We start from the raw sequence: 13,385 nt of genomic DNA, 5'->3' as shown, positions 1-13,385 counted from the left end.
GTCATCATCATCATTGCCTTGGTCATCCAAACTTTTGTGTGAGTCTCTCCAATTGCTACTTCTCCTTGCCGAAAGAAGGACATCAAGCATATCCCACAAGAATGGTGCGCATTGTAGCATCCCTCCACCTAACTCTTCCATGTCAAATTCTTCAAGTTGTTCTACAGATGCATGCAAGACTGAAAAATGGTAGCCGGATTTCTTCGCTGATAGTTCTTGAATCTCCAGTGCACACCTATGTTTCATGATATCACTGGCCCACTTCAGCGCACCTCCTGTAGAAGCTCCTGGGTGTCCTGTGAGAAGCTTGATAATACACGGGCTGCATGATCTTAAATTGATTGTATTCTCGTGGGTGGTGTAATGGGGATTAGTTAGCAATTCAACGAGGAACTCTGACGCTGAGATGCCAACAAGATTGAATGCTTCCAAGAGGGCGTCAACTTGATCCGTCGTCATCATTGTTTGAGTAGCACAAGAATAATAATAAATTATATTATTATTAGACCTAGGTACAAATGCTACATCTCTTAGGCATTTAAGTGTCCGCACGTCGTCGGCAGTGACGTGCCGCTGTGGCTGGCAGTGTTTACAAATGTTATCTGCCAGCCGCTGCTGAGAGGGTGAAGGATTAAAGTTATGCTGGGTTTGAAAATTTGCTACCACGTGATCACTCAATGTCTTCACCCTTGAAGCAGTGGTGGGTAGGAGCCTGGTACTAGCCTTTATTTGAACTGTTTCAGCAAAAATCTTTCTGAAAAACACAAGTCATGATCGCCGGCTATGGAGACTTGTCTGAGTCTTCAACGAACCTGCGCCCCAAACCAGTTAATCCGCAGGCTCCAACATCATCACGTTCGTCCGCCTGCGTGGAACCTTGTTATCCAGCGGCCCCAAACATGACACAAGTGGGGTAGGCGCAGGAGCTTCATTCTTCATGTGTCACAGATCATGTCGAGCTCTGACTGTTTCGTGACCTATTGTTTGCAGTGGATCACGAGCTTTCAACCAGAGCGGTATCGCGAGGAGTTGCCCATATAATTATCCGCAATCTGAGATGGTTACGACAAACCCATTTTTTTCGTGGGCTGAAAAGTCACCATGATTTCCTCCCACAAGCATTCCTGGAAACCACAACTTTCTCCGACATCTGCTCAGTAGCAGCTTCACTGGCTTCCAACAGTTGGTACCAAAGCTGGTCACATACTCGGAAAAAGTATGAAGACGAGGATACTCGAGGAACACTGTCCGAATGTGCTGGGCGAGGTCATGAGGATGGTTGAACAAAGGGATGATGTCATCCTGAGGAGCCTGAGCCTTCAACGATGTCAGCGAAAGTAGTCGTCATGACTGTGCGCATCTAATTATGACATAGCCCAACAAATGAAGGACGGCGGTTCATTCGGTCAGTGCTCAGATGAAATGACGCTGCTATCTGACTTATTGCAAATTAAAATTGTCAGGATGAAGCGCCCTCTATCGTCATGCTTGCGGTGGTAATAGGAAGTCACATTCGCTTTTGGAAAATCATCCATCATCATAATAGTCTGGAAGGTGTACTGCAAATTCAACCCGGCATCGCGGTTCTACTTGATCTTTTTATTCTATATGATTCCATTCCGCACTATGAGCCTACAGATAGTCATCCATTCGCTCCATAAACATTCCAGGGGCATTCTGGGACGACCGATCAGTGTTGGAACCTGTACACCCTACAGGTGACCTGCAAATGCTCTTGGCAACTCTTGTGAAAGCCCCCATTTCATATACCGTGTTCTCCGGAATGCGGTAGCAAAGGTTGTCACTTCAACGTTATTATTTGTCATGTTACATAGAATTGTGGTAAGTGTAACACAACCTAAGGACTGGATGAGTATGCACTCACGCTTTCCTGTCGGCAGACTAACTTGAAGAAAGATGGTCGTCTCAACTGCAAGGTTGGGAGATTTAGACTACACAGTTCTTACTGTCAGCGCTCATACTAAACCGTTGCAGCTTGCCGCAAATGTGTACATCGCCCAGCCTATTTTTGCCGAATCTAACCTATCACAAGATGCGTACTTCCTCGTGGATGTGCAAATTTTGGTCTCGTGCTGTCTAGCATGCGGAAGGAAAGTAGTCTTCATTACATACCCAGACTTTTCAGTGACCAAACTAATCAGTAGGTCCAGACACCGCAGCTCACAAGACACATTTCAACTTTCTCCCTCTTGCGCCGATGTATCTTCTCTCCATCTCTGGCGGCGATGTCATAGGATATGATCGTACAGGACTTTAATGTGAACGGCGACTCTCATGCTTCACGGTATCAATTGTGACAAGGTGACCATTGAGGCCGGCCCGAGCTTGAAGAGGTTTGCGATCGAGAAGTTCATGACATCGACCTAATTCCAAACCACCGTGTTCATCAATACAATCCAATCGCCACTCTTAGTCTCATTTGACCAAATTCTGGTAGCTTTTACCTTCTGGATGATCTTGCAGTAAGTATCATCATTTCTGCATCATTCGCTGGAATTGCAAATTTATTCTAACCTTACATTGGGCGCAAAGCTCCTGGCGAAACGTGGCTAGCATCTGTTTGCGCAGTGCATGATTCAAGTAATACATTACCTATAACTAGAACAACGCTTTGTGAGTGTATTTTTTATGTAGCGGTACTTTGCAAACTCTAAACCATCTTAAATGATCCTAGTACAGGAACACTGAAGACCTAACTTCCGTTCCTTCTCTGGAAACTCCTGGTTGGGTAGTGTGTTAGCAAGGATTGATAATCAATCTTCACAATTCTTCAGGATCGACCTTACTTGGTCAAATATTCTAACCCAAATAGATTTATATACAGTTCATTGATTTGCAATTTGCGGTGCTCGATTTTACGCTTTCGCCCTAGTCTCGGGCACGTGTTACGCCAGGTCATCCTCGTTAATCCCCACTGACTTGCTTGTTTCCAATGTTCTCGCATTGACAGCAAGTTTAAATCCCCAAGACGCCGTCACTCTCCGTCTGAGTCAAAAATTTGGCAATAGCTAGGTCTTGTCTAGTTCCGTCCCATTGTAACTAGGTCCGTGCCCATGATCGCCTTTCTCCTGAGTGATGTAAGCGTCAGAAGATTCGCGTGTTTCACCATGCTTCTTCCGTGGTCCCATGAACAACTTCAGGTCTGCCAGCTGATACTGATAACCATGCCCATCTCGTCGAATACGTTAGGTTTCCTTATACCATCGCATTACGGATCCGCTAAGTTCTGTTTGGTTCCGCCGTGCCCATGTGAACAGCGAGTTTATGTCTTCCCTTTTACCCTGTTTAAATTATCCCCGTCGAGATCACGCTTAACCTCATTTGATTCCTTGAATTGCACTCGCTCAGGGTAACTATATATATATTCGTCATTCACTACGAATACTGTGTACATCGACGACATATGCCAAACTCTCGGTCGGCTGTCAAACTTCGGCATCCCAACTGAACGGCGAATACAGTTGAGGCTGAGACAGTAGGAGACAGTGTGAAACTGATGATCGGAGTGTTTTGCGGGAGGAAATGGAAGGCGAAATGTATACCAGGTGTGACGCCTTAGCACCTACAGGGGGTCTGTACATTAATCTGACCACCGCAACACATAATTCTATATACAGTTATTTGTACTTTTGTAGCGAAATTTTTGCCTGTGGAGAGATTTAAAAGTGATGAGTACACGGCCACCCTATATATGCAAAAATGATGGTTCAACTGAGGGTCGAACTCAGGACCTTCTGTGTGTAAGACAGAAATCATAACCACTAGACCATTGAACCGACGAACATTCAGCCGAACCCCGCATCATGTGCTGCGCACAAAACTTGAGGGTTCACTTCCCCAAAGTTCCTTCAACTTCAATCTTGAACAGGCATGACGGTGCGCATATGCCGCAGGTCCAGGGCTACCGTCATCCCTTAGACACACAATGTTAGAACGGAGGCACAAACCCGCTTGGGAAACTGGGTTCCACACGGTACTGGAATCCCGGTATCGGGTCCCTATCCGCACCAGGTTACAGGTAATTGTTGTTGGGGATCGGAGTCTCATCGGTAGCAATTTTTACACCACCTCTCCTGCTACTTTCTCAACAGTCCTTTACCGGATTTTGCTGTCCTGTTGATCATCTTGTGCCAGCACTACTGACTGACTGTGCATAAGTATGTACACTATCAGCCGGTAAGTACTTCGGTCCGACTATCTCATATTCGGATATTCTCATAAGAGTAAGAATGCTGTCAATTTTGATGGCGCTCTGCTGGCTCTACTGTGGTGCAGGCCAGTGGGCAGGTATTTTAGCTCAACCTGTTCAGCATGCCGAACGGCAGGTGGGCCCTAGTACTACCTCGCCAACTATACCTCCAGATCCTGATCTCATAGGCGTCGATTCAACTTCTTTGCCTGCTTCATCGCTTACAACCTCGTCTACCTCGTCCTCATTTACTCCTTCGCATGTCATGACGTCAACGGCCAGTGCACCAACCCTTTCATCAACATCTTTCGAGTTCTCAATCAAAGCCATCAACAATATGACGACATGCGCCCCAGGCATCATCAACTGGACCTATAATGGTTCATCAAGCAACATTTTGCTCTCCATTATGAACGTCGATTATCTTCATTCATATCCACAGCATAATCTCGCCCACCGCCAAAATACTGCTGGACAGTTCTCTACGGCTTTAACAAACACTAGTGCTATCTTAAACTCCTGGACGTGGCCTAAAGTGGATCAACCACAGGGCTGGTATACAATACAGGGCTCTATAGCTTCACTCAACGCCTCTTCCACTGCTTTTTTCATTAGTAATGGATCCGATACAGCTTGCTTGTTCTCCTCATCTTTATCGTCGGGACCCACTAGCACTGCAACCGCAGGGGAAACTTCATCAATGTCACTCAGTGTTGGCAAGATCGTGGGAGTCGTGATTAGTAGTCTAGCAGGGATGCTCGTTCTTGCCTTGGCCATCGCATATTACCTTTGTCGCCAATGTCGCTCTCCAACTCGTGCCAGCAAACCAAAGCAGAGCGTGGGAAAGAGGTGGAGTTCGTTGAGATCTGATGACTTAGCTGCCAGGTCACTGGCGAGATGCAATGATGACTCTACTTGCTCCCGTGGTCATTCGAAGTCAATGGGTGACATATTCATTGTCGCAGATATTGGCAAAATCTCAGAGACCACAACGACGCAGGGTTCAGACGGACATCACGGAAGTCATGGGGAGGAGAAAGAAGGACACCCTCGCTCGCCCAGGGGAATGATCCCTGCAGATGCTATAGACAATCCCTTGTCGCGTTATAATCGCCGCATGTCTGTTAACTCCCTTCAATGTTCATACCCCTTCCAAGACCCATCATCCTGTGATGACGCTGATCGCACTCATGCCACCTCCACGCATCATTCAAATCAAAGCCTTCGAGCTGCAAGCAGTTAGAATACGATCGTCCATGGAAAGCTCCATGTACCTACGTACCAAGCGCTTCTCATTGCCAGCCCTAGCTACCCCCACTCCGCGTACACCCACATCTCCTAGCCGAGGGCGGGACGAGCACCCACCCTCACCTGGAGTTGCAACCTCGGGCATGGGCTCGCCCTCAAAAGGCGTTGTGTCCGTTCACCACACCTCTCGCAAACCTGTACCACACTATGATCACTCAGAGTTTTATGACGACTTACGTAACGCGGCAGACAACAAGATTACCGCCAGTGGATCGTCACATTTGCATGGCACAGAGTCACTACCTCCGCTGCATGCCATGCCAGGGTTGTCTCACAACCGCATTCATAATCTGATCCCTGACATGCCTTTACCAAGGGATGAATAGGCTGTGCATCCCCCAATGACTCGCATTGGCAATGCGCTAGTCCTTCATGTTCCATGTATGTAGAATTTGCATATGCACTACGGATGGGTCCGCATTGCCTATCTATCACATGTTGCGGGATGATATTTCGTGGACACATACAACTGGAGGATGTTGTAGCTGGTTTTGCCCCTTCGAGAACTAGGAATGTTGCGTCGTAACTCGTTATCTTTAATTTCAATTGCCCGATCCACAGGTTGTAGGGATGTATGGTGCTAATCTTACCATTTGCTTCGACATCACTGTATTGGGGAGGAAGGGATGAGGGCATTTCGCTATCCTTGACGCGTGCAGTGCAGGTTGTTGATATCAACAGGGTTTCATATGAACCTAGCTGGAAATTACCGATAAGATTCGAGGAATCAGGCAACAGAACTTGTAGGATCACCGGGATGGTTTGCATCGAGGCATCGGACTCACTTGGCGAGAGGTTTGGCACCCTGAAATTCCCTTTGGTTCTATAATCTAATCACAAGACATAAACATATGACATCGTCTGAGGTATGTGGCGCGAACGTGCAGGTGCGGATATGGTCAACGTGATGTAGATCGATTAATATACAGCCTGATCCTTCAGACGCGGGCATCACAAACGATTAAGGTTGATGCGTCTATGGTAAAGTTGGGCGTAAGGCAGCGATAACATTCCATGTGTTTTGTTGATCATCATGACCATCCGTTTGAACTTCGCCGGCGCAAGGGTAGTGGTATTCGTGGACGCGCTTCCAAATCTTGTACTCGTTTGGGATTAGAAAGTCCGACTTTTCGTATCTGAGCGAGTCTGTGATGTGAACGAAGGTCAAACAAACATTACGGTCCGCAACAGCGATCGGATGGAATACCTTCTTAGGCCAGCCCATGCTACGAAAAGTGCGACAGCTGATGAGAGGGTGGACATCGCCATGAAGGCATAGGGCATTTCCTCCATGTGACTTTTCAACTGGATTAAAAAAGAGCATCAATACGGGCATCAGAGATCTTGTGACGAGTGACTGACGTTCATGCCGAATAAACCTGCGATCAGGGCTCCCGTCCCAATTCCCATAGTTGCGATAGACACCTCACGTATCTCAGCTTTACCTCGCTGGAATGGGACGAAAATGCTCACTTTAAGGTCCAATGCGAGTAGTGCGTTCCGGTTAGAGTCTAAGATGAGCTCTACAATCTCTTGAGTAGATTGAACATTGGCCTGTCGAAGCTGTTAAGGTCTTCGGCAAAACGATATGGGTCAAAAATCCACCTCGATGTTTTCAGCTTCATTGGCAATTTCTTCTACTTGTTTGGAGAAAAACTCAAGAAGTACCTCAAGTTCCTCGTGCTCATGCATGTTGCGCGAAACGCCATTTTTCTTGTCGGTGAGATACATCGCATCCAAATCATCGTCTTGAACAAGGCAGGTTCAAACCTTTACACTATTACAATGGTTGCAGTGCTAACCTTGTTCGAGTACTTCTTCTAGAGCCTCTTGGACCTAGAATGGGAATTAAAAAAATACCATAAGGAAGACAAAAAAAAAAAAGTCGTACGAGCTTAGCGCGATTTTTGAAGGCTACCAGACGTCTTGAGTAGTGCAGTAAGCGTTTGAATTTGTCATGATTGATATCATCCTCGAGCTCCGCCAAGAGGCCACCTACGAGGTTACGAATGAACACCATCTCGGCTTCTAGCGCGCTGAGCACGGAGAGAAGGATCGACTCTATTGCTCTATAAAACCTCGATACAGCCGGAAATAAGCAAGTTGCGGGAAAACTCACCTGAATTCGTAAGGTGCGCCGCTACCCCGGGCCTTAAGGTTATGCTGAATGGGGTCAGTCAATACACGTAAAATATTTGATGGAAAAAAATGACCTCGAGATGGTACAGGAACACAGAATGAAGACGGGAATCATTGGACCCATAAGAGTCAAACAAAACCACTGTATCGGCCTTAACTAGCGCCCGTATGTGAAGTATGTTAATCTGGACGTCAATGTTACAATTATTTCACAAATATTTACACACGGAAACGCACTAGAACAGCTCCTTTGCGAATAAGAATTGTAGGAACAAGGTTGGGTATTCGTGAATCAATCTTCCGTAAATCACGAGGCTTCATTAGAGTTTCAGTAAGGGTCCAGCCCAGATCCTGGACTCAAGACATAATCTTTCTTACGTTTAAGCGATGCTCGTTGCACAAGTCAGACCTTTTAAATTGGCCAGATATGCTCTTGATATGGCCTAAAGTGACAGGTGTGGTCATGCGACGAGAGGATTGGCTAAGAAAATGACAAGGTACCCGCATGATCCAAAATAGTACCTATGCCTCCGTAAGCTTGCAAGAAAGAGAAACGAAAAAAGATAATTGAACGTACAGCGTAACATGAGATCTGTAAGTTGCCTGCCTTTCATGACTTTCTCAAGGATAGCAGCTTTAGCTATTTCCTCCTGAGTGTCAGACATTCCAGACGATTCATGATCTTTCGGCCGAAAGAAATTCTTCCATGATGCTAAACGAAAATGTCTGACGGATAGTACGAGTAAGGCATTGGGAGGAATTGACTGTTGCTGAGGTGGAGGAGAGGTCGAGAGCGAGTGACTTTTAAATCGTCTACATTGAGGAATGAGCTGTGGAGCAGAATATGTTCGGCTCAATCCCATTACATGGCTGGTATGCACGCGCCTGAGAGCTGTATACATTCACACACGCAAATGGAGGACAAGTGCAGATTTGTGTCAAAGTCTCCACATGGTTCGGACAAAACCGGTAGAATTACTAATTCGTACGATAACCAAATAGATATTTACATACTTTTAATACTAATTTGAAATTCCTCAACCTTATTTCGTCACACTTGGTGTGACAATAAGCTGTGCTCAGTAGTCAGGTCCGGGGCCCCTGGTCCTCCCCCCATCTGACCCCAATATTTGACCCCGCATTCTTCCCCCCAGGTCGGTACATGTTCCGCGGATATTTCACAATGGAGTTAGCGCCAGCAGCTTCGCATTAATCCGGCAAGTGCAAACATTTTCCGAATTCTAATCAGTTTATCAGCTCTTTTTAAAAATTAGCCGATTTATCACGTCCACTGGACGTCTCTAGGCTTTTACGTTTTCAGTCTACTTCAGGTGATTTTAGACCCAACCAGTGGACTCCGAGTATTCATTCACACTTATTCTCGGCATGTTCTCTCGCCATTCTGAGCAGATCGGATAGACCCACAATCAGTAATACTTTCCTTGAGAGATGAGGCAGCACAAATCAGATGAAGATCAGGCCGCCATCTGTTGAAGTTCTTTTTTCAGGATATCTCTTTGGTCACGGATCTATTACATACCCATTCGGTTTGCTTTGCCTCACCTCTCTTTTCTTCTCTTTATTTTATGCCATGATCTTCCTCTGGTACCTCATTCCACCCCCACCCCCACCCCTCCATACCCCACACCATCATGTCTGATTCCCGCAGACTTTTGGAAGCTGCAAACGCGCTTTCTCAACTTCTACATCAACACTCCATTGCCCACGCCTTCTATGGAAGCATTCTCACTGCCGTGCTCTCTGATAATCCACGTTGCGATGTGCGTAGACTACTATGTCTTTACTGCCCACCCACCCTGGTACTGACATACTTCCAGGAAATATTCTGTATCGTTGAAGGCGGTTCCACCCATCCGTTCCGTCGAGTCAGACAAGCCATTGTAGGGAGTGAGCACTTCACGACCACGCACTCTCCGTGGAGCAACCGGTAGAGGAGTCTCCTACTAGTATGGTCTTTCTTCTTGTAACCGAGTCTGCCTAGCTTGCATGCTACGTATCGTCAGGTCATCCCAGCCATCGAGGTGAGCATCTCCTTGAACGCATTTTTGACAAATGAATTAATGACTGCGGCTTTGCAGATTGAGATCCTGCCCGCAGGCGAGTATGGACCCCGACGACTGGATGGTTCCACTATCATGCAATTACAAGGCATCCCCTTCTTGACCCTGTCAGAGTTTGTTCGGGCAAAGCTAAAGACTTGGACAATGTAAGTAACTAATATCCCACAGTCTGGTAGATCAACTCATTCTCCACAGACGCGGCTCAGACCGTGATGCTCAAGACATCATTTACACATTATGCCGCTACTGGAATCGCTTGGATATCAATCGCGTTCCTGAGCAAGATATGAACCACTTCGTAACTGCCCATCGCACTGCGGCCCTATCTTGGGCAGCGCTGAAAAGAAAATATGGTTTGTGAAAGCGCCGAGGGCCATGAGGCAGGGTGGGTGCCTATCAGACTAATACTGATTGCGAAATGGGTCCAAAGGGGTAGGGGCTTTCCACTCAGAAGCGTAGCATTTTGTAATATATCTTTGGAATTGCAGATGCGCAATTCCACGCGGCTATGCCGCTGAGTCCATTCTGTTCTGGGGAAGTATATCACGGCTGCACAATTGTCAGTGCCTCTGGCTTCCGTAAGACTGGTTCGTACATGATATCATACTATGAATCATACATACGACATACGCCCATGATTGTGGTACGGTGGCTATCGGCAAGTAAGGGGAGTTTCCGCTGGTGACAGCAGCGTGTCTTGATCGATATAGTCATGAAATGGTGTTATTTCAGGGTAGGGAATGCATATGAATTCCTCGGGGCACGGTATAGATACCAAGAAGTTAGAAATGTATAGGCTCTGCGCTTCCAAGGTTCGTCCAGCGGTCCTGCGCACCCCGACATTTGAATTTCTACTTGTCGGTGGTTGCTGAAGTCTGGGATCACAGCGAAGCAATGGATCACTCTGCCTGCCAATGCTGTTAGCTTCTCACGTTATCATGTAGACGATCTCCGGAAGAGTGCGCACTGACATGGGCCAATAGCCCAACACACCCATCTGCCACGAAGTCAATAGTGATGCGCAAAATCGCGGAGATATGGGGGCCTTCGACAGTATGGATCACCAAGGGAGCAGGTAATCGGGTTTCACCGTTGAAGGTCTGTCCAAGCCGAAGAACGTTCAATCTGGAACTTTGTCAGTATCACCTATCTCTCACGCAATCAGCCGAGTGGAATCAATGTAATCAGTGCCAGCCTGTAACGGAGAAGGGATGAACCCGACCAGACCCGATCTTCTCGTTCTATCAGAAAAGTGAGGATATTATTATTAAAGGGGATAATAACTGAATGTTGGAGTACTGTTGACGTCTTGACAGAAGGGGTGCGAAGCAAAAACAATCCAAACCATTCATGGCTTTTGAGCGGTAATTGATCACATAGGAAACACAGGGTCTGCTTTCCTCTCATCATTATTCCTGATTAATATTGCCGGGTCATGATGCATGATGCCATGCAACATGGAGAGTGCACGGAAGAAAACAACCCAACGTGAGAAATTCAGAGCGTGACTATATCATTGTGACGTGACTGTGTCGCGCAAGACGCGTAATACGTTCGCTAGAGATTCTTGTCATTCTCCTTCAAAATGCCTACCGCCGTTCAGAAAGCTAAGACCCCTGGAGGCATCCAATCGTACTACCAGGCAAAGATTGAGGCCGCTGAACTTTTGATCAACCAGAAAACACAGAACCTGCGCCGATTAGAGGCTCAACGGAATGCACTGAATGCACGAGGTGTGTTTGGATTGCATTGATTCCAACGGATGCATTCATAGGACAGAAACACAGTGCGTCTACTACGAGAGGAACTTCAGCTTTTACACGAACCTGGCAGTTACGTTGGAGAGATCGTGAAGGTTATGGGGAAGAAGAAAGTCCTTGTCAAGGTGCAACCTGAAGGCAAATACAGTATGTGCTGGGTCTTGAATAATGCTTTATTCTGTATTCGCTCACGCACTATGCAGTAGTTGACTTCGATCCATCAATCGAACTGTCCCAACTTTCCGCTTCATTGCGCGTGGCTCTCCGTTCTGACTCTTATACCATCCACAAGATATTACCGAACAAAGTCGATCCACTTGTCTCCCTCATGATGGTGGAGAAAGTCCCGGATAGCACGTACGAAATGGTGGGAGGTCTGGATAAGCAAATCAAAGAAATCAAGGAAGTCATCGAGTTGCCCGTCAAACATCCCGAGCTCTTCGAATCTCTGGGTATTGCACAGCCAAAGGGTGTTCTTCTTTATGGTCCTCCTGGAACAGGAAAGACCCTACTCGCTCGTGCCGTCGCACACCACACCGACTGCAAATTCATTCGTGTTTCAGGCTCTGAACTTGTTCAGAAGTACATTGGTGAAGGAAGCAGAATGGTTCGGGAGCTGTTCGTCATGGCCAGGGAGCATGCACCTAGTATCATATTTATGGATGAGATCGATTCTATCGGCAGTTCGCGAGGAGACAGTGGTTCAGGAGGTGGCGATTCGGAAGTACAGCGGACGATGCTGGAGCTTCTCAATCAATTAGATGGTTTCGAGGCCACAAAGAATATCAAGGTTATCATGGCTACGAATCGTATAGGTTTGTGGGTCCTCATCAGGCACCAGTGACTTTCTGAAGGCGCCGCCGTAGACATATTGGATTCTGCGCTTCTTCGTCCGGGACGTATTGACCGAAAGATCGAATTCCCTCCCCCTGGTCCTGAAGCTCGCGTCAGCATTCTTAAAATTCACTCTCGCAAGGTGAATAAAATCGTCTGAGTCCTGTATCTTGCAGGCATTCTTAGAGCATGGTTATTCTTAGATGTCACTCCAACGCGGTATCGACCTCAAAGCACTCGCCGAGAAAATGGGCCAGTGCTCAGGCGCCGAAGTGCGCGGTATATGTACAGAAGCAGGTGCGTCCGTTGATGGTCCTTGTATTCGCGTTTATTGATCAAGGAAGCAGGTATGTACGCGCTGCGGGAGCGGCGACAGCATGTTACTCAGGAAGATTTTGAGTTCGCTATTGCGAAGGTGCTCAAAAAGAACCAAGAGGGTAATACGTCGGTCAACAAATTGTTCTCATGAATGTATTACGCTTGATATTTATATGGTTCTTTTTCCCATCTATGTTGCTTGATGAAATTATGAGACTCGGAAGCAGCATGCGGTTGGAGTCGATTGATAATCGATGATTGCGTGCCATTAGCTGGTCATCCAACCACGGTGTCGTCTTGATACAACTATATGTGCTAACGGATCGTTGGTTTTTGCTCTGGTGAGAATACGAGCGCGGGACGAAGTGAGCTAGAAGAACAGGTACGATCTCAGTCTCATCAGTGAACTCATGGATAAATTAGAAAGTGTGCTACTCAACCGGGGGGGCGTTCAAAAAGTCTACAATGATGTACCAAAACTGGATGTAATCAAAGTCGCCACCGATTGACTGCCACCAGGTCACCGACGACAGCGCGAATCGCAACTGTACTATCGTTGGGCCAGAGTTGCAAAATTTGACCACTACATTTTCATATCTCGTTTTTTTGCTACACACTAAGACAAAATGATTATGCGAACATGTAGCTATGTGTGTCACGGCAGAGCTCCAGTTTACAAAAGAACAAAATGTGTTCAAATGATGTTGCCAGAGAGATGCCGACGCAAACAGCAGA

General features: G+C 46.7%; 5 protein-coding genes and 1 non-coding gene across 6 annotated transcripts; 3 read left to right on the top strand and 3 right to left on the bottom strand.

The window, feature by feature from the left end:
• Window positions 1-66: 66 nt before the first annotated feature.
• On the bottom strand, window positions 67-459 carry EDB93DRAFT_1096325 (uncharacterized protein; the record flags this gene model as incomplete). The annotated part of the gene is made up of 1 exon (XM_041446772.1): window positions 67-459. A coding segment is annotated over one exon (393 nt), but the record flags the coding sequence as incomplete, so codon positions are not given.
• Window positions 460-3,724: 3,265 nt separating this feature from the next.
• Window positions 3,725-3,797, bottom strand: EDB93DRAFT_t113. Its single transcript has one exon. It is a non-coding gene; the product is annotated as a tRNA-Val (tRNA).
• Window positions 3,798-4,265: 468 nt separating this feature from the next.
• Window positions 4,266-5,844, top strand: EDB93DRAFT_1256869 (uncharacterized protein; the record flags this gene model as incomplete). Its single annotated transcript, XM_041454016.1, has 2 exons — window positions 4,266-5,333; window positions 5,368-5,844. 2 exons carry the CDS (start codon window positions 4,266-4,268, stop codon window positions 5,842-5,844), a joined length of 1,545 nt encoding a protein of 514 aa, XP_041301183.1.
• Window positions 5,845-6,549: 705 nt separating this feature from the next.
• EDB93DRAFT_1096300 (uncharacterized protein) lies at window positions 6,550-8,520 on the bottom strand (the record flags this gene model as incomplete). The annotated part of the gene is made up of 12 exons (XM_041446768.1): window positions 6,550-6,664; window positions 6,726-6,823; window positions 6,881-6,943; window positions 6,992-7,072; window positions 7,124-7,266; window positions 7,321-7,354; window positions 7,410-7,587; window positions 7,638-7,681; window positions 7,732-7,842; window positions 7,895-7,972; window positions 8,036-8,138; window positions 8,231-8,520. 12 exons carry the CDS (start codon window positions 8,518-8,520, stop codon window positions 6,550-6,552), a joined length of 1,338 nt encoding a protein of 445 aa, XP_041301182.1.
• A 789-nt stretch (window positions 8,521-9,309) lies between these two features.
• Window positions 9,310-10,099, top strand: EDB93DRAFT_1256867 (uncharacterized protein; the record flags this gene model as incomplete). Its single annotated transcript, XM_041454015.1, has 5 exons — window positions 9,310-9,438; window positions 9,496-9,605; window positions 9,660-9,699; window positions 9,757-9,884; window positions 9,934-10,099. The coding sequence occupies 5 exons, from the start codon at window positions 9,310-9,312 to the stop codon at window positions 10,097-10,099; spliced, it is 573 nt and encodes a 190-aa protein (XP_041301181.1).
• A 1,191-nt stretch (window positions 10,100-11,290) lies between these two features.
• EDB93DRAFT_1185970 (putative 26S protease regulatory subunit 6B) lies at window positions 11,291-12,985 on the top strand. Its single transcript, XM_041450803.1, has 6 exons — window positions 11,291-11,471; window positions 11,526-11,645; window positions 11,702-12,313; window positions 12,365-12,474; window positions 12,536-12,629; window positions 12,680-12,985. The coding sequence occupies exons 1-6, from the start codon at window positions 11,324-11,326 to the stop codon at window positions 12,799-12,801; spliced, it is 1,206 nt and encodes a 401-aa protein (XP_041301180.1). The 5' UTR covers window positions 11,291-11,323; the 3' UTR covers window positions 12,802-12,985.
• Window positions 12,986-13,385: the final 400 nt, after the last annotated feature.

This window comes from Suillus bovinus, assembly GCF_016758785.1.
Source record: "Suillus bovinus strain UH-Sbo-P2 chromosome Unknown EDB93scaffold_141, whole genome shotgun sequence".
NCBI lineage: Eukaryota > Fungi > Basidiomycota > Agaricomycetes > Boletales > Suillaceae > Suillus > Suillus bovinus.
The sequence above is the reverse complement of the archived record's forward strand: the minus strand, read 5'-3'. Positions and strand labels throughout refer to the sequence as shown.

What these genes read in the sequence shown, in the direction of transcription:
- EDB93DRAFT_1185970 (XM_041450803.1), top strand. Translation starts at nt 11,324, where the DNA reads ATGCCTACCGCCGTTCAGAAAGCTAAGACCCCTGGAGGCATCCAATCG. An exon ending in GCAACCTGAAGGCAAATACA is followed by an intron (nt 11,646 to 11,701) that starts GTATGTGCTGGG and finishes CGCACTATGCAG; the next exon opens with TAGTTGACTTCGATCCATCA. An exon ending in CATGGCTACGAATCGTATAG is followed by an intron (nt 12,314 to 12,364) that starts GTTTGTGGGTCC and finishes GCGCCGCCGTAG; the next exon opens with ACATATTGGATTCTGCGCTT.